Source organism: Epinephelus lanceolatus, chromosome 15 (genome assembly GCF_041903045.1).
Source record: "Epinephelus lanceolatus isolate andai-2023 chromosome 15, ASM4190304v1, whole genome shotgun sequence".
NCBI classification, from domain to species: Eukaryota; Metazoa; Chordata; class Actinopteri; order Perciformes; family Serranidae; genus Epinephelus; species Epinephelus lanceolatus.
The window spans coordinates 38,775,889-38,796,486 of record NC_135748.1 but is presented as its reverse complement, the minus strand read 5'-3'; the positions used below and the strand labels follow the sequence as shown (position 1 = coordinate 38,796,486).

At 41.7% G+C, this 20,598-nt stretch overlaps 1 protein-coding gene across 1 annotated transcript; it reads right to left on the bottom strand.

Moving 5' to 3' along the window:
* Window positions 1–1,999: 1,999 nt before the first annotated feature.
* rcor1 (REST corepressor 1) lies at window positions 2,000–10,307 on the bottom strand. Its single transcript, XM_033641822.2, has 13 exons — window positions 9,875–10,307; window positions 9,725–9,784; window positions 7,852–7,932; window positions 7,712–7,764; window positions 7,445–7,606; window positions 7,251–7,369; window positions 6,047–6,125; window positions 5,877–5,927; window positions 5,570–5,716; window positions 5,238–5,315; window positions 4,812–4,869; window positions 4,432–4,679; window positions 2,000–2,433 (listed from the first exon to the last, which is right to left on the bottom strand). Exons 1-13 carry the CDS (start codon window positions 10,062–10,064, stop codon window positions 2,389–2,391), a joined length of 1,371 nt encoding a protein of 456 aa, XP_033497713.1. The 5' UTR covers window positions 10,065–10,307; the 3' UTR covers window positions 2,000–2,388.
* Between the last annotated feature and the right edge of the window lie 10,291 nt (window positions 10,308–20,598).

The window sequence follows — 20,598 nt, the reverse complement described above, 5'->3', positions numbered from 1 at the left end:
CTTGCTACAGAGCATCTTCAGACTGTCCTACAAAAACTATGTTTCTCAGATTTTGGATTTATCAAAAATTGAGCCTACAGTGCATCAAAATGTTTGACTGTAAATGGTGCTGTAAACATATACATGCAAATTCTTGCTAAATAAATCTTCAATGTTCATGAAAAAAAAAGATAAAATTCTAGAGTCATGGTAGATGATGTGTGGCAAATTTCAGAATTTTATCTCAAAAACTGAATTTTTGACAGCATTTTGAATTTTGCTCTAATGTGAACAATTGGAGTCAATGTAAAAATGGCAATTTTAAACATCAGTTTTTCACTTATATTTTCTCATGTAGTCACAGAAACAGAACACTTTTCTTCAACAGCAAGTTCTCCTTTATTGGAAGGAAATTTATTTATTTACTTTTATTTATTTTATTTTATTTTATTTTATTTTATTCCTTATTTTCTCATGTAGTCACACAGAAACAGCAAGTTCTCCTTTATTGGAAGGAAATGTATTTATCTATTTTTATTTTCTATTTTATTTTTGTTTTCTCATGTAGTCACACAGTTTCATGTCTCTCTTTATTAAATTTGTTCTTCTTGTGTAAACTGTAACAATATTAAATTCTATATCGTATCTGGAGAGACTGACAACAAATCTTACCTCATACCTTTAAAATACATATCAAGTTATACTAGTACAGCAGATACTCCTCTGTCCAGTGTCTGCAAACACAATCACCACCGGAGGGCACTGTTTGACATCGAATATAGTTTTTGTCAGTATGTTACAGCTCTCCAAACATTCAGATCGATCACAGTGATGATCAGAGATCAAGCCCTCAGATAATCTGTTTGTACTTAGTCTACAAAGGACAACTCATGTTTCCTTATGTATTTCATCATTGAAATAAACTATCAGAATCATACATAAAGACAACAAGTATATTTACTTTACACTACTTCTCCACTTCACCACAGAGGTAAATATTGTACTTTTTCTTTTACTACATTTATCTGACAGCTTCAGATCATTGATACAAAATATAATCAACGTAAGACTGAACAACGCAGCAGTTTCTAAAGAGTCATTTAAATGAGCTCCACCTGGAGAACCTTACCTTCAGTATACAGATGAATGAAGAACAATTTGAAAAAGACTGGGACGAATGGTTCAATATAAACCAAAAAGACAATGATATAGGTAATAATGTTGTCCAGGTAGATGTCTGACTCGTTTACTCCCGCAGGCTCTGCTCATCTTTTATGTTCTCAAAGTTTTTTGTTTTATGTGTATAGTCAACTCACACAGTCAAACTACTCGAGGTATTCCTGGAAGCAATTTCAAAAAGCACTTAAGTAAAAGGAGGAAAGAAAAATAGAAACCATAGGATGAGGTAAACCACAACCAGGACAATCTATTTAATTATCAAAAATCAAACTTGTTTTCTATTTACCCTGGATTGTGACGTCCTGGAAGAGAAACAAAGTGGTTTATTAAGTTGTTTGGGAACTCAGATCTGACCAGATTTTACCTTTACTTGATACATGCAACTTTTGGTTTCAGTATTTGTTGACTGAGGACTCTACAGAGGAAACACAGCAGGTGTAGGTGAACAAACAATTTGGAAATGTTACGATGGATTAAATGGGATCTCTCTGTGAGAGTGTATCTCTGTGGACAAATCAATAAAAACATTAAGTGGAAAAAAATGAGCTCCACCTTTACCAGCTGCAACATTTAAGTGATGAACACATGAATTCATCCAGAATTATACTACGATAATATAAATATTATTCTGCAGAATGAGTACTTTTACTCATACTTAAAGTATATTTTGATGCTGTTCTAACCTTGTGTTTTCATTTCATAAAGCATTTTGTTGCATAAATAAAGTTTATTATTATTAAAATAAAGCATGTGATAATATGTTTCATTATTTTGTTAACCTGTTTCCGAAAACCAAAACACAGAAGTTTAAAAAAGGAGAGATAGAGAAGAAACATATTCATTTATTGATGAACTTTGGTTTTATTGTCACTCCCCAAAAGGTCATAAAAGCCACGCCCCCTACCTGAGTGACATCGTCAAACATGGCTGCTTCAGTTCAACCCCAAACCCACCCCAACGAACACAAAGAGAGAAAATAAAGAAAGAAAAAAAGATTGAAAACATAAAACATTGTTAAAATAGAAATCTGAGGGAAAAAGGACAAATAACAGGCCCCGCCCACTTTGATTGACAGGTCAGGCCTGATATCTGATTGGTCCAGAGAGATCAGTGATTACAGGTTCATGGCACAAAGCTCAAACCTGACCAGTGAAAGTCCAACACAAGAAAAACAAAATAAAATCAAAATCTTGATGACATCATAAACCAGAGAGGCGGAGTCAGAGAGTCTCAGGAGGCCAGAGGCTTCTCGGTGTCCATGAGAGAGGACGAGTCCTGCAGAGAGCGGAAACACAGTAGAGTTAAACTAGAAACACAGTAGAGGTGTAACAGAAGCACAGTAGAGTTACAGCAGAAACAATGTAGAGTTACAGTAGAAATAAAGTAGAAACACAGTAGAAATACAGTAGAGTTACAACAGAAACACGGGATAATTAAAGTGGAAACACAGTAGAGTTACAGCAGAAACACAGTGGAGTAACAGTAGAAACAGTAGAGTTACAGTAGAAACACAGCAGAGATTCAGTAGATCACAGTAGAGTTACAGTAGAAACATGGTAAAGTTACAGTGGAAACACAGTAGAAACACGGTAGAGTTACAGTAGAAACACAGTAGAAACACGGTAGAGCTACAGTAGAAACACGGTAGAGTTACAGTAGAAACACAGTAGAACTACAGTAGAAGCACAGTAGAACTACGGTAGAAACACAGTAGAGCTACGATAGAAACACAGTAGAGATTCAGCAGAAACACGGTAGAGTTACAGTAGAAACACAGCAGAGTTACAGTAGAAATACAGTAGAGCTACAGCAGAAACACAGTAGAGATTCAGCAGAAACACGGTAGAGTTACAGTAGAAACACAGCAGAGTTACAGTAGAAACACAGTAGAGCTACAGCAGAAACACAGTAGAGATTCAGCAGAAACATGGTAGAGTTACAGTAGAAACACAGCAGTTACAGTAGAAATACAGTAGAGCTACAGCAGAAACACAGTAGAGATTCAGCAGAAACACGGTAGAGTTACAGTAGAAACAGTAGAGTTACAGCAGAAACACAGTAGAGATTCAGTAGATCACAGTAGAGTTATAGTAGAAACATGGTAAAGTTACAGTGGAAACACAGTAGAAACACGGTAGAGTTACAGTAGAAACAGTAGAGTTACAGCAGAAATACAGCAGAGATTCAGTAGATCACAGTAGAGTTACAGTAGAAACATGGTAAAGTTACAGTGGAAACACAGTAGAAACACGGTAGAGTTACAGTAGAAACACAATAGAACTACAGTAGAAACACGGTAGAGTTACAGTAGAAGCACAGTAGAGTTACAGTAGAAATACAGTAGAGCTACGGTAGAAACACAGTAGAGATTCAGCAGAAACACGGTAGAGTTACAGTAGAAACACAGCAGAGTTACAGTAGAAACACAGTAGAGATTCAGCAGAACACGGTAGAGTTACAGTAGAAACAGTAGAGTTACAGCAGAAACACAGCAGAGATTCAGTAGATCACAGTAGAGTTACAGTAGAAACATGGTAAAGTTACAGTGGAAACACAGTAGAAACACGGTAGAGTTACAGTAGAAACACAGTAGAACTACAGTAGAAACACGGTAGAGTTACAGTAGAAGCACAGTAGAGTTACAGTAGAAACACAGTAGAGCTACGGTAGAAACACAGTAGAGATTCAGCAGAAACACGGTAGAGTTACAGTAGAAACACAGCAGAGTTACAGTAGAAATACAGTAGAGCTACAGCAGAAACACAGTAGAGATTCAGCAGAAACACGGTAGAGTTACAGTAGAAACACAGCAGAGTTACAGTAGAAACACAGTAGAGTTACAGTAGAAATACAGTAGAGATTCAGTAGATCACAGTAGAGTTACAGTAGAAATACAGTAGAGATTCAGTAGATCACAGTAGAGATTCAGTAGATCACAACAGAGTTACAGTAGAAACACAGTAGAGATTCAGTAGACCACAGTAGAGATTCAGTAGATCACAGCAGAGTTACAGTAGAAATACAGTAGAGATTCAGTAGATCACAGTAGAGTTACAGTAGAAACACAGTAGAGATTCAGTAGATCACAGTAGAGTTACAGTAGAAACACAGCAGAGCCTCTGGCTAGTAAGAGTTAGAATACATTTCACCTGCAGGTGATTTATTATTCTTCAATAAACAGCTTTCATCCTCCATCACATAAAGTTAGCCAAACTCTGTTAGAGCAAACAGAGGATTCTGGGATTTGTGGTAAACATGAAAACACCTCCTCACCTCCTTTGTCTCCTTTGTCTCCTTGGCAGTGACCTCCTCCTCCTCAGCAGGACACTCCTCCATCTTGTCCTCCTCGCCTCCTCCCCTGTCTCCCGCCTCCATCCCATGTTCAGCCTCCCACTCCTGAAGAACCTCGTCCAGGTTGAACCTCCGTCTGTAGTTCACCAGGAAGTTCTTCACCTGAACCACAGACTTGTTACCAATCACATCTGAGATCGCCTGGAAGTCTCGCCCATATTTCCTGATGGCTGCATGTCATTGGACAAGAGGAATAGAGTCACTCATTCAGCCAATCATTGAGAGGTTTAATCAAAGTGATCAGGGCTTAATTACCACAGGTGTGTCTCAGTTCACCTGGCTACAGGTAGTTTAGGTGTTACCTTGTACAGCGAGCAGCTGCTCCTCTGTGGTCCAACGAGTGTTAAACTTCTGAGTCACCTGCAACAAAACACAGCAACGTGAAGACAAAGAGCAACTACAGCAACACCAACAACCAGCAACACGAACAAAAAGACAACAACAAGCAACAACAACAAGCAACACCAACCTAAAGCAACACCAACAGACAGTCAACAACCAGCAACACCAACCTAAAGCATTAACAACCAACTGACAACAACCGGACAACAAGCAGCAACACCAACAAACAACAAGCAGCAACACCAACAAAAATACAGCAACCAGCAGCAACAACAAACAGACAGCCACTTGCAACACCAACAAACTACAACCAGCAATACTAACATAAAGCAACACCAACAGACAACTGTGTGTGTGTGCGTGTGTGTGTGTGTTGCCGTGGTTACCTCAGGCTGTCTGTACTCTTCGACTCCTGAGCTGATTTTCTCCTTCAGAGAGCTGTTTGACTGTTTGATGGTCTGAATCTGAAACACAGAGAGAGAGAGACAGGTGAGGAGGGACATAGACAGGTGAGGAGAGACATAGACAGGTGAGAAGAGACAGACAGCGTAGACAGACAGGTGAGGAGAGACACACAGGTGAGGAGAGTGAGACAGGTGAGGAGAGACACACAGGTGAGGAGAGAGAGAGAGAGAGACAGGTGAGGAGAGACACACAGGTGAGGAGAGAGTGAGGCGGTGAGGAGAGACAGACAGCGTAGACAGACAGGTAGACAAACCTGTCTCTTGATGGAGACCAGTTGACAGTCTAGTTGTCTGATGAGTCCCTGAGCAGATGAAGACGAGAGCGAAACAACGTCCTGCTGATTCAGAAACATTCCTTTAGGAGGACGTTTCTTCAGCCGCTGAGACGCCTTACTGCCTGTCTACAGGTACACAGAGAGACAGGTAGACAGGTTAGTACCACCTGACTAAGACAGGTCGACAGGTTAGTACCACCTGACTGAGACAGGTCGACAGGTTACTACCACCTGACTGAGACAGGTGTTAATAATGATACAGGTAAAATGATTCAGGTGTTGTCACCTTCAGTCCTGGAGCTGGTTTGACCTCTGGCCTCTCTGATCCAGAACTCACCTGAAACAAAACCAGTCATTTAAAACAGTCTGACAACAACCATCAGTAAACAGTGAGTCAATAAACAGTGAAGAGTAAACAGTCAGTAAACAATTAGTAAACCGTCAGTAAACAGTTACCTCCTTCTTGTCTTCTTTATTTGGGTCAGGTTCAGACTCACTGGGAGGATTGGGGTTTCCGTCCTCAACTTCATCGTCACTGAAACACAGAGTTTAAATCATTTATTAGAATCCACATAAAACCACAAACATTCACATAAAGAGTTCACCTGTGAAGGTGCACACCTGTTGTGTCACCTGTAGTATCCCCTGTAATGTTACCTGTAGTGTCACCTCTAGTGTTACCTGCGTTGTAACCTGTAGTGTCACCTGAGGTATTACCTGCAGTGTCACCTGTGTTGTAACCTGTAATGTCACCTGAGGTATTACCTGCAGTATCACCTGTGTTGTAACCTGTAATGTCACCTGAGGTATTACCTGCAGTATCACCTGTGTTGTAACCTGTAATGTCACCTGAGGTATTACCTGCAGTATCACCTGTGTTGCAACCTGTAATGTCACCTGTGGTGTTACCTGCAGTGTCACCTGTGTTGTAACCTGTAATGTCACCTGAGGTATTACCTGCAGTATCACCTGTGTTGTAACCTGTAATGTCACCTGTAGTGTTACTTGCAGTGTCACCTGTAGTGTAACCTGAGGTGTCACCTGTAGTGTTACCTGTAGTGTCATCTACAGTGTTACCTGTAATTTTACCTGTAGTATCACATGTAGTGTCACCTGTAGTGTCAACTGTACCTTCACCTGTCATGTTACCTGTACTGTCAACTGTAATGCTACCTGTAGTATCCCCTGTAATGTAACCTGCAGTGCCCATGTAGTGTCACCTGTGTTGTAACCTGTAATGTCACCTGTAGTGTCACCTGTAGTGTTACCTGTATTGTTACCTGTAATGTTACCTGTAATGTCACCTGTAGTGTCACCTATATTGTTACCTGTAATGTCACCTGTAGTGTCACCTGTAGTGTTACCTGTATTGTTACCTGTAATGTTACCTGTAATGTCACCTGTAGTGTCACCTATATTGTTACCTGTAATGTCACCTGTAGTGTCACCTGTAGTGTCACCTGTATTGTTACCTGTAATGTTACCTGTAGTGTTACCTGTACTGTCACCTGTACTGTCACCTGTAATGTCACCTGTAGTGTCACCTGTAATGTCACCTGTATTGTTACCTGTAGTGTTACCTGTAGTGTTACCTGTACTGTCACCTGTAATGTCACCTGTAGTGTCACCTGTATTGTCACCTGTGCAGGTTGGGGCTCACCTGTCGTCTCTTTCTCTCTTGTTTTTCCGTGTCTGTCGGTCCATCAGACTCGTTTTACTGCGACTTTTCTTCCAGGAGTAATAAAAGCGAACCAAACTGGCCATGGATTTATCAGGTAACTGCACACAGACAGACAGTCTTTATAAACACTCTGTACTGGTCCCAGTGACAGAAATATACTGGTGATACATTACCATCTGCTGGATTCGGTGGAAGCTCTTCCCGTGGAAGCTGAAGGCTTGTTCAAACAGGACTCTGTCCTCCACCGTCCACTCATCAGGAAACGGAGTGAAGTTCGGCAGGTCGGCCAGAGATTTCTCAATGTTGTGTTTGTGCCAGAAGAGCATCCCCAGAGCCTGAGGACAGAGGCCTACTGTCAGATACACAGTACATATATACACACTAACACTGTTCTCTATGAGTCACTACGTAACAGCATAGTCAGAGAGTTAGAGTACAACCTGCTCCATGCTGTAGCCATGTTTCTCTTTGGCGATGGCGATGTACTCGTCCACTGGAACAGAAAATACATTGTCAATATCTCAAACATCAAACATCACTCACAGGTTATATTTTATATGTTTAATCTGTAGTTTCTTACACTGAGTCTGGTTCAGACAGTTGCTGGGGATCCACACCAACATGCCGAGGTTATCTCTGAGCTGAGCTGCCTTGGCCACCTCTGATAACACATGCAGCGTTATTACATTCACTTTAATGACACCAATGTCTAATGTCATTTACCTCCCCAAAAAAAGACACAGGAAGTGTGTGTAGGAATGGACAGGGTTACTGGGTTTTATTGTATGTCTACTGTAAAAGACTGTTGGGACAAGTCTGGGTGATTTTAAAAGGGGAAACATGCCTATTTTCAAAATTCATCCATGTTATGAGGGCTGGCCGATAAAACAGTAACAATATAATTTTTAACAATTATAATATGTAACAAATTTAATAAATGTTCAGTATAATTAAACTACAAATACACCAGTAGAGGGGGCAGCAATCACCTTCAAGACATGGTGTCATCCACCATTAAACAGAAGAAGTAGTAGCCGTACTGGAAGACAGTGAGTAAAATTGAACTTAAGTCTGTTCACAGTCAGATGCTAGAGGGATATGTAATCTCTCCAGTGTGTTCTGGGTCTGCCCCGGGGCCTCCTACCAGAGGGACGTGCCCCGAACACCTCTAACAGGAGGCGTCCAGGAGGATCCTGATCAGATGGCCGAACCACCTCAACTGACCCCTTTTGATGCGAAGGAACAGCAGCTCTACTCCGAGCTCCCTCTGGATGTCCGAACTCCTCGCCCTATCTTTAAGGCTGAGCCCAGCCACCCCACAGAGGAAACTCATTACGACCACTGTATCCTCAATCTCATTCTTTCGGTCACTACCCAGAGCATTACCATAGGTAAGGGTTGGGACGTGATCCATCTCATGCTCCATTCTGCCCTCACTTCTGAACAAGACCCTGAGATACTCCATTCAAGAAGACCTTGATGAAAGTGCGTATTTGAACTTTGAGGACCTTGCCTGGTATGGGGAAACCAGGGCCAGACCTTAGGGGTGGGGGGGTCGCCAGCAAGCGTCTGGTGGCCAGGCCTTGGGCCCGAATACATAACATGGAGCCGTCAACCCTGTGGGCCCACCACCCACAGCGACAGGATGCAGGGGTCGGTGCATTGTGTGCTAAGCGGCAGGCAGGGGTGGAGCCCTGGGGTGCTAATCCCTGGCGTTGTGGACAAAGGATGAGACCTCTGCGGACAATTCAGCTCCCAGTAAAAACCTCCTGAGCAAAGACCACTGAAGGAATTTTATCCAGGAGAAGTTTGAGCTGGTTGTAATCAGCAATCTTCACAGCGAGATACCACTACATCCCCCTGAATCTGACACACTGGACTTTTTAAGAGTTAAAACAACTCTGCCAGACTCATATTATACTAGCTGTCTGACATGTTTGTTTTTTAATTTTATGGCTGGCATATATTAGTGGTCATTGTATTTATTTATATATTCTTGTCTTTCTTCTCTATGTTGTGTTTGTGTCTTCATATATTTTTCTTTTGTTGATATGAGATGTATAAAACAATCCTCTTTACAGTTTTACTGTATTAAATTTTACTATTTGTGAAAATAAATAAGTTAATCAGAGTTAGAAGTATAACACACCCAGTATGAAAATAAAAACCAGTTTGATCCAGAATCAGCAGCAGAGGAAGAAACTGCTCAGTGTAGAAACACAGACACTAGACAGGATGTGTTATAGATCTAGAAACTGTAGAAGACGTTTAACAGATCCAGTACAGAACTGGAACCACTGTGGTTTATTACAGAATCAAAACCAGTTTGACTCCTGGACTCTAGAGCTGGAACCAGTTTGAGAGGACTGGAAACAGGATCGTGTGCTAAGTACTCTTGTTGTTCGAGGCTACCACTCCGCCTCTAGGCTACCGAGACGTGCTTAAATACTTACCCGAGTCAAAGTCCGGAACCACGGCCTGGTACTGTGCTCCGACCCGCATCCCTCCTCCACCTACACACAAATACACGCAGAGCAACTCAGAACCAGTACTCTGAAGTTCACACAGAACACAACTGAACCACAGTGATCGAGGCTACCCACCATGCTCCTCGTCGCTGCTGGAGCCTGAGCTTCCTTCTTCCCAGCAGCTGTTAGTGCTGGTTCCATTACCGGACAGGCTCTTCCCGCCGGGGTTCGCTGCTGCCCCGGGGCCGCTGCTGCCGCTGCCCGCCGGGGCTCTGCCTCTTCTCTTTCCCGGACCCTCCGGGTTTCTCTCCAGCATCGCCGGCATGAGGAAGACAGAGGCAACCCGGACTAACCGCTAGGTGCTAACTCAGGCTAACAGTTAGCTAGTTAGCTTAGCTGCCCTGCTGTCAGAACCGAACCGGCTAACGTTAAGTAGCCTCGGGGCAGAGCAGAGTGTTGGGTCCGGTGAGCAGAGGCAGGTTTCGGTGTGAAACACAGGAAAGATCCGTGAAATGGAGGTCACGGCAGATTGATGAGCTCCAGCCGAAAGATGCTAACAGTTAACCCGAGACTGAAGCTTTACACCGAGGCAGAAAAGTTACGGAACAAGCTACCGGAACCAGAACAAACCAGATAGAACCGGACCGACACCGACACACCGACTCCCAGACTCCAACACAGCCTGAGGGATCGATCAGGACCGCTGTAAAACTGATTAGAGATTAGACACACTGAGGCTGATCGATCTCAGAAGAGGATCTGTGTGTGTGTGTGTGTGTGTGTGTGTGTGTGTGTGTGATCTCTGCTGCCATCACAGGTCAGATGTTAAACAGCCTCATCATAACTCACATTGATCACATTAATTATGCTCCACAGAAATATTCAAACCTCCCATCTTTTCAAATAACTTCCAAAGAACTCACATCAATAATCTATGAATCAATCACTCAATTGAAAATAATCTGAAGCTGTTATATTTATATCTTAATATTGGACAGTTCTGACACTCTGTCATGTTTTTGGTCACAGAATATAAAACAGGCAGATGTGTTTTACATCTGTCAGATACTCCACTGACTGTCAACAATAAATATATCTATATTTCCATGCTTTAAAATGAAATATCGTCATCGGTATTGTCCGATAACGTCTTCAAAATGAACTATCAGAATCGGCCAACATACTTTTTGTTATTTTGCACAATGAGTGAATATTACATACATTTAAAAGTATTATATTTCACGTCTCCATCTGCTGGTGGGCCGTCACGATAAGAGCATGTATGTATAATATGATGTTAATTCCACTACAGAAGAGACTTGATGATCACTAAAATTAGGTGGGGAAAATGTGGATATATCGATATCGGTTATCGGGCAAAGGAGTTGTGGCTTATCTGCATATGGCATATCGGTGGATCTGGTCAAGCTGCTAGGAGCAGTATGTCCTAGTGTATAAGTATAAAACATTTCATTCCCTGTTGCCAGTCTGTGGCGTCATAACCATAACAAAACATTGGCAGTTATGTGTTTGGGGCAAGACTCTTAACAAGAAGTTTGGGGCCGACTGGACCATGTACCTTTGAGTTACAAACCACTTCCTGTTTGATGTCTCACCATGATAACACGATTACAAAAGCTTTTAATAGTTTTCATGTCAAAGGTCTTTAGACCAGTGGTTCTCAACTACTGGAGGTGTCCAAAAATGGGTTGCAGATCCATTCTGAATGGACCACAGTACCATGAATTTCAAGCCCAGTGTTTATTTTGAAGTGTCGTTTCCTGCTGTGGAGTGAGTAAATAACAGACAGCTACTTGACAGAGACAGCAAACCAGCTCAATGACATGGCCAAACACAAGTATGACGCTGACTGTATTGAACTGTGTGGACCTTGAACTAATAATGAAGGAGAACTCTGGACCCTGTGGCTGGACCAGTTGGGAACCACTGCTTTAGACAGTACAGACAAAATATGAAGTCATTTGGATTAAATCAGTAGGAGGAGTTCGTCAAAACCCCTGTGAATTGTCAAAAATGCACAAAATTTGCACAGTAAATTCAAAATGGCGGACTTCCTGTTGGGTTTAGGTTTGGCTCCAAGAGACTCTTTTGTACATCTCGGGATGTTACACGTGCCTCCTAATCAGAGGTGGGTAGAGTAGAGAGAGGTGAGTTTAGAACAATATTACTCAAATAAAAGTAAAAAGTAGTCATCCAAATAATTACTTGAGTAAGAGTAAAAGACTATTTGGTGAAAAAACTAGTCAAGTACTGAGTAACTGTTGAGTAACGTCTGATTTATTTGTAAAATAAGAACATGAACGTAATCAATCAATCAAAAATAATAATCTGCAAATTCATGTATTTTAAATGATACCCCTTTAACTAAAACAAAAATAAATTCAATCTTTACAAACATAACATAAATCAAGGCACAAGAAACACAAATATATTCTTATATACAGTACAGGCCAAAAGTTTGGACACACCTTCTCATTCAATGCGTTTTCTTTATTTTCATGACTATTTACATTGTAGATTCTCACTGAAGGCATCAAAACTATGAATGAACACATGTGGAGTTATGTACTTAACAAAAAAAGGTGAAATAACTGAAAACATGTTTTATATTCTAGTTTCTTCAAAATAGCCACCCTTTGCTCTGATTACTGCTTTGCACACTCTTGGCATTCTCTCCATGAGCTTCAAGAGGTAGTCACCTGAAATGGTTTCCACTTCACAGGTGTGCCTTATCAGGGTTAATTAGTGGAATTTCTTGCTTTATCAATGGGATTGGGACCATCAGTTGTGTTGTGCAGAAGTCAGGTTAATACACAGCCGACAGCCCTATTGGACAACTGTTAAAATTCATATTATGGCAAGAACCAATCAGCTAACTAAAGAAAAACCAGTGGCCATCATTACTTTAAGAAATGAAGGTCAGTCAGTCCGGAAAATTGCAAAAACTTTAAATGTGTCCCCAAGTGGAGTCGCAAAAACCATCAAGTGCTACAACGAAACTGGCACACATGAGGACCGACCCAGGAAAGGAAGACCAAGAGTCACCTCTGCTTCTGAGGATAAGTTCATCCGAGTCACCAGCCTCAGAAATCGCAAGTTAACAGCAGCTCAGATCAGAGACCAGATGAATGCCACACAGAGTTCTAGCAGCAGACCCATCTCTAGAACAACTGTTAAGAGGAGACTGCGCCAATCAGGCCTTCATGGTCAAATAGCTGCTAGGAAACCACTGCTAAGGAGAGGCAACAAGCAGAAGAGATTTGTTTGGGCCAAGAAACACAAGGAATGGACATTAGACCAGTGGAAATCTGTGCTTTGGTCTGATGAGTCCAAATTTGAGATCTTTGGTTCCAACCGCCGTGTCTTTGTGAGACGCAGAAAAGGTGAACAGATGGATTCCACATGCCTGGTTCCCACTGTGAAGCATGGAGGAGGAGGTGTGATGGTGTGGGGGTGTTTTGCTGGTGACACTGTTGGGGATTTATTCAAAATTGAAGGCACACTGATCCAGCATGGCTACCACAGCATCCTGCAGCGACATGCCATCCCATCCGGTTTGCGTTTAGTTGGACGATCATTTATTTTTCAACGGGACAATGACCCCAAACACACCTCCAGGCTGCGTAAGGGCTATTTGACCAAGAAGGAGAGTGATGGAGTGCTGCGGCAGATGACCTGGCCTCCACAGTCACCGGACCTGAACCCAATCCAGATGGTTTGGGGTGAGCTGGACCGCAGAGTGAAGGCAAAGGGGCCAACAAGTGCTAAACACCTCTGGGAACTCCTTCAAGACTGTTGGAAAACCATTTCAGGTGACTACCTCTTGAAGCTCATGGAGAGAATGCCAAGAGTGTGCAAAGCAGTAATCAGAGCAAAGGGTGGCTATTTTGAAGAAACTAGAATATAAAACATGTTTTCAGTTATTTCACCTTTTTTTGTTAAGTACATAACTCCACATGTGTTCATTCATAGTTTTGATGCCTTCAGTGAGAATCTACAATGTAAATAGACATGAAAATAAAGAAAACGCATTGAATGAGAAGGTGTGTCCAAACTTTTGGCCTGTACTGTATACTGTACATATATATATATATATATATATATATATATGTAATTATGTACTCAGAGGTGGGTAGAGTAGCCAAATATTGTACTCAAGTAAGAGTATTGTTGCTTTAAAACAATATAACTCAAGTAAAAGTAAAAAGTATTTTGCATTAAAACTACTCTGAAAAGTACAATTTATCCAAAAAGTTACTCAAGTAAATGTAACTGAGTAAATGTAACAAGTTACTACCCACCTCTGCTCCTAATTTTCTTACATCTCGGTGAAACGTAACACAGGGGCTACTTGGTTGAAATTTTGTAGGGGGCGCTTCTGAGCTATAATGTGACACCCGAGTTTGGTAAGTTTTTGATCACCTTTAGCTCCTTGTGATTAATTTGCATAAGTAATTATAATAATTCCTTCAGTTTCAACAGGGTCTTGGCACCATTCGGTGCTTAGTGTCTAATGCCCTGGGTTACAATCTGAGCATCCTGTGATGTGGTTGGAGAGGGGGTTTTAGCCTTTTTATGGCTTCATTGTGTTTTGTAGTACAGAAACATCCTGTGGCTTTGAACCTGTAGGGTCAGGGAGTGCTGCAGGTGACATGAGGCTTATCGACTGCAGAGCATGTCTCTTGGCTGCCTTTTCTTCCTGCAGCGTTTGTTCCAGCATGTAAATATTTGTTCTCCTTTAAGAGGTTCATCGAGGCATCACTAAAAGAACGGGAACCTGTGGGGTTTATCTGCCAAAATCTTGCGCAAAGATCTGGACCACTTCCTTACCCAGTCACGCAGTGTGGACAGGCAGCGAGGCCTCAGGCATCATCAGTGATGTCATTCGTCTAAAATGAAACAAGCCTCAATACGCACTTCATGGAGGACTTCATGGATTCCTCAACATGCTCCAGAATCTTGGCACAGTAACACATAACATCTGTATAGATCCAAGCGTGTATTAATGTGTTAATAAACTATACCTCTGCTGTATAAACAGACAGGGAATAACAACATAATATCTACTTTCAGCTACATTACACTGTTATAAACCATTTATTACATGTTTATATTCTGATCATACATATACACCTTTTATTGCAACAACAAAAACAAACACAAACAAAATGGCCTTCAGGATAAACACCCCCACCCATTACTGCACCACCATCCTGAACACGAATTTGCATATCATAGGAAAGCGACGGAATGGCCCGCTGTACTTTTCCTTACTCTGCCTTTGATTGGCTTGCCCTGACATTCTCACCCTTACCCTAATCAGTCCCACTCCTCTTTCCAAAACCCAACCAATCCAGCCAATGAAGGCAACGAGTACAAGCCAATCATAGCAAGAGTAGGGTGGTTCATTCCTTCGCGATTCCAGGTTTGGCATATTTGCATCCTGAACAACACTGTGTCTGCTGTGGAAACCTTCAGGATTCTGGGATTCACTGTCTCCCAGGACCTGAAGTGGATGTCCAACATGGATACCATCAGAGGGTGTACTTCCTGCACCAGCTCAGGAAGTATAACTTCCCTCAGTCTCCTAAGTGGGCATGGTCGTCTTTCCCCCGCATCCCCCCTGACCCTTCTTGTTTGGATGTGTAGTAAACAACATGATATATGAAATCAGATTCAAAATAATACAACACTGTACACAGTACAAATTTAATATTTGCTCCTTATTTTGTCGCTCGTTTCTATCTGCTAGCTTTATGTCTGATATCAACTGAGTGTAAGATCACGTCAGTTGTTGCCAGTTCTGATGAGAGTATGTTGCTGAAACAGAGACATGTCACGAATTCACTTAATTTTCCTCCGATTTCCTCCGTCTGTCTGAAAAAATGCTGTCTTAATGTCAGAATGTCCACATGGGTTGGGGCTTGTGAAAAATGGGTCCAGTATGAAGGAAACGGCCACAATCTGCACTCACATTCACTTTTCCTATTGGAATAAATAGATTCAGGGCTGCACGGCTAGTCTCCTAAGAGGCCAAACCCATGTGTCACAGGTCAAGGAAATGAATCTAAAGTGGGCCATTTTGGTTTATCAATTGTCTGTGATTCAACCTGCCTCAGGAGCTCCTGTTGTTCTCTGCTCGTCCATCACTGCGTGGTTTGGATCCAAACAGGACAGGAGCAGACTACAACAGACAGTCAGGACTGAAGAAACAATCACTGTTGGTAGCCTGTCCTCCATCTAGGCCTTCTCCACCTCCAGAGTCAGGTGACCTCACTGTAGACCATCACACCCTGGACACAACCTGTCACCTGTACTCCATCCAGGACTTTTCCACCTCCAGAGTTAATGAACATCACTGCAGACATCACACCTTGGACACAACCTGTTCCAACTTCTTTCCTCTGGTCGGCGTAATAGGCCTATTTCTACAGGCCGTCACAGTAATGAACACTGAAAACCAGTCACATACTGTCAGGAATCTGGAACACCAAACACTCATTGTACTTCACTATACCTGTAAATGATACACAATATACTAATACATTTTTTCACATGTATATATCATTAAAACAAATAAAGGCACTCTGTATATAGACTGTCTTATCCAATGACTTCATGTATATAAAGATCAGGATCAGAAGCAGCTATACAAGGTCAGTGATGATGTATGACATAGGTGCTGATGTTTCCAGTCGCCTCTCTGTCAACTCTGCTCAATTTGTGCTAAATTTACCCTCTTATGTCTGTTTAGCCAGTGTTGGTGGTGCTTTATGTGGTTTGCTGGGACAATGGTGGCTTGTAGCTGCGAGTCACTCATCAGGATGAGGACATCAACTCACCTGTCTGTAAACTCTCCTGCCAACTTCTAGCTAGCTGCTAGCTAGCCAGGTTGAGGTTTTCAAATGTTAACGTCACTAAACATCGAGGAAAGATGGAGAGGATGGGCATCGGCTGAACTAGCTACCTTCGTGCCGCATCAGTTTCCAACTGAATATCAGTATCCCATGAAATTTGGCTAAATCCTGGACAGCACCATTCAACTAGGTGACATCTTTTCTATACGCTGAACTAGGACCCTGGTGAGAGAAGGAGAGGACATGTGTGCTTTATGATGTGACAGTGGGAATGTGAGGTGCTGTCCTGTTCCTGCTGTGGATCACTGCTAAACACCATATAGAGCCGGCCTCAGAGCGAAGTTGCTGCCCTTGTTCAGGTGGAGCGACCCTACAGCCATCATGTTGGGGTCGGGATCTGTGAACAGTTAAACCTTTCAACAACCAGCAAACACCATCCGGAATCAAAGATGATTATAAAGCAACAGAAAACAATGTAAGAAGACACAAAAGGACTAATTTACAGAGCACGAATTAGAGGAGCTGATGGGATCACATTTTACTGGATTTGTATCTTGTATAATTCCAAGTGACAAATAAATGACTGATTGACTGATTGAAAAAGTATATGAGCAAATACCTGCAGCTGTCTCCCTAACATTAATCATACCATAATTATTCCAGCACCCTTTGTACTCTGCATCATCCCTAGTTTGTCTCATTTTTCTATTACTACATCTGTTGTCAGCGTTTATGTTTGATCTTCGTCCAGCTTTGTGTGTCTGTATGTATCTGATCTAGGTTCTGTTGAATTGGACTGAATCCTCAATACTGCACTGTGATTGGTTCCAAAAATCACGTGTGCAGTTATAGTCAGTGAACAGCAGGAGGAGCTCTTCATCATGTTTCTGTCCAGTGTCTGCATGAGTTGATTTCTGATGATGATGATGGTCCTATATACAATATTCTTTATGATTTACACAAGTTTAATATGAAAACGCCACAGGATAACTGCAGCTGTCAGATTAATGTGGTGCAGTACAAGTATCAAAAGGATCATCAAATGGAAATACTCATGTTAAATGCAAGTACCTTAAAAACTGTACTCCAGTACAGTAATAAATACTTTGAACCACAGCTTTACACACTGTAAATATTTGTATTCATTATACATTTTAATAAATATAACTGTTTCATTCATCTTTACTCAACATACTTTAGCTTTACTGTCTCTGTACTTGTATGTTGTGTATGTTATGTACTTCTGAAGGTATTCAGTTTGTTTCTGTATCAAATCAACAGTTTTTTCTTTTCAAACAACGCAGACTTCAAACTGACGGGACTGTAAAATGATCAATAAATAAATCAGAAAGTCATGTGACTGCTGTCAGGTGAAAACCATGCATCTTCAGTCTTTAAACAGAAACAGAAGCTTTAAAGGTCCAGTGCGTAAGATCAAGTGACATCTAGTGGTGAGGTTGCAGAACTGAAACTTCTCCTGTGTGCCAAGCATGTAGAAGAACTACGGTAGATGACATGTAGGAGAACTATGGTAACTGACATGTAGGAGAACTATGGTAGCTGACATATAGGAGAACTACGGTAGACGACATGTAGGAGAACTACGGTAAATGAAATGTAGGAGAACTATGGTAGCTGATGTGTTGGAGAACTATGGTAACTGACATGTAGGAGAACTATGGTAGCTGATGTGTTGGAGAACTATGGTAACTGACATGTAGGAGAACTATGGTAGCTGATGTGTTGGAGAACTATGGTAACTGACATGTAGGAGAACTACAGTAGATGACATGTAGGAGAACTACGGTAGATGACATGTAGGAGAACTATGGTAGCTGATGTGTGGGAGAACTATGTTAGCTGACATGTAGAAGAACTACGGTAGATGACATGTAGGAGAACTATGGTAGCTGATGTGTGGGAGAACTATGTTAGCTGACATGTAGAAGAACTACGGTAGATGACATGTAGGAGAACTATGGTAGCTGACATGTGGGAGAACTATGGTAGCTGACATGTGGGAGAACTATGGTAACTGACATATAGGAGAACTATGGTAGCTGACATGTAGGAGAACTATGGTAGCTGACATGTGGGAGAACTATGGTAACTGACATGTAGGAGAACTATGGTAGCTGACATATAGGAGAACTACGGTAGCTGACATGTGGGAGAACTATGGTAACTGACATGTAGGAGAACTATGGTAGCTGACATATAGGAGAACTACGGTAGATGACATGTAGGAGAACTATGGTAGCTGACATGTAGGAGAACTATGGTAGCTGACATGTGGGAGAACTATGGTAACTGACATGTAGGAGAACTATGGTAGCTGACATGTAGGAGAACTATGGTAGCTGACATGTGGGAGAACTATGGTAACTGACATGTGGGAGAACTATGGTAACTGACATGTAGGAGAACTACGGTAGATGACATGTAGGAGAACTATGGTAGCTGACATGTGGGAGAACTATGGTAACTGACATGTAGGAGAACTATGGTAGCTGACATATAGGAGAACTACAGTAGATGACATGTAGGAGAACTATGGTAGCTGACATGTGGGAGAACTATGGTAACTGACATGTAGGAGAACTATGGTAGCTGACATATAGGAGAACTACGGTAGATGACATGTAGGAGAACTATGGTAGCTGACATGTGGAAGAACTATGGTAGCTGACATATAGGAGAACTATGGTAGCTGACATGTGGGAGAACTATGGTAGCTGACATGTGGGAGAACTATGGTAGCTGACATGTAGGAGAACTATGGTAGCTGACATGTGGGAGAACTATGGTAACTGACATGTAGGAGAACTATGGTAGCTGACATATAGGAGAACTACAGTAGATGACATGTAGGAGAACTATGGTAGCTGACATGTAGGAGAACTACGGTAGATGACATGTAGGAGAACTATGGTAGATGAAATGTAGGAGAACTACGGTAGCTGACATATAGGAGAACTATGGTAGATGAAATGTAGAAGAACTACAGTAGCTGTCACTTAGGAGAACTATGATAGATGGCATGTAGGAGAACTATTGTAGATGACATGTTAGAGAATTATGGTTGCTGATATGTAGGAGAACAATGGTAGCTGACATGTAGGAGAACTACAGTAGCTGACACTTAGGAGAACTATGATAGATGACATATAGGAGAACTATGGTAGCTGATATGTAGGAGAACGATTGTAGATGACATGTAGGAGAACTATGGTAGCTGATATGTAGGAGAATGATGGTATGGTGGTCGTCAGGTAGAAGAACTACAGTAGCTGTCATGTAGAAGAACTACAGTACCTGACATGAAGGAGAACTATTGAAGCTGACATGTAGGAGAACTATTGTAGATGACATGTAGGAGAACTATGGTAGCTGATATGTAGGAGAACGATGGTATGGTGGCCGTCAGGTAGAAGAACTACAGTACCTGACATGTAGGAGAACGATGGTATGGTGGCCGTCAGGTAGAAGAACTACAGTAGCCGTCATGTAGAAGAACTATAGTACCTGACATGAAGGAGAACTATTGTAGATGATATGTTAGAGAACTATTGTAGATGACATGTAGGAGAACTATGGTAGCTGATATGTAGGAGAACGATGGTAGCTGATATGTAGGAGAATGATGGTATGGTGGCTGTCATGTAGAAGAACTACAGTGGAAGAAAACATTCTTATCATATTATATTTCTGCACACTGGACATGTACAACTCAAAAAGGTTTCTTAACCTTTACTGCTGCAGATTTATAAAAAGGTTTAATCAGCTGATGACACACTCTCACACACACACACACACACACACACACGTACCCACTGTTGTTTACTGCCTTCATTACATAAACTGCAGCCATTTATAGGCCACTATGTTCGCTATGTATGCAATGTGAGACACCCCCTCCCCCGTGTCAAACATCCACACATGGAGCTGCAGTGACGGAGGAGAAGCTATAAAAGTGTGAAG

What these genes read in the sequence shown, in the direction of transcription:
- rcor1 (XM_033641822.2), bottom strand. Translation starts at nt 10,064, where the DNA reads ATGCCGGCGATGCTGGAGAGAAACCCGGAGGGTCCGGGAAAGAGAAGA. An exon ending in CTGTCTGAACCAGACTCAGT is followed by an intron (nt 7,765 to 7,851) that starts GTAAGAAACTAC and finishes TTTCTGTTCCAG; the next exon opens with TGGACGAGTACATCGCCATC. An exon ending in GCAGCTGCTCGCTGTACAAG is followed by an intron (nt 4,680 to 4,811) that starts GTAACACCTAAA and finishes AATGACATGCAG; the next exon opens with CCATCAGGAAATATGGGCGA.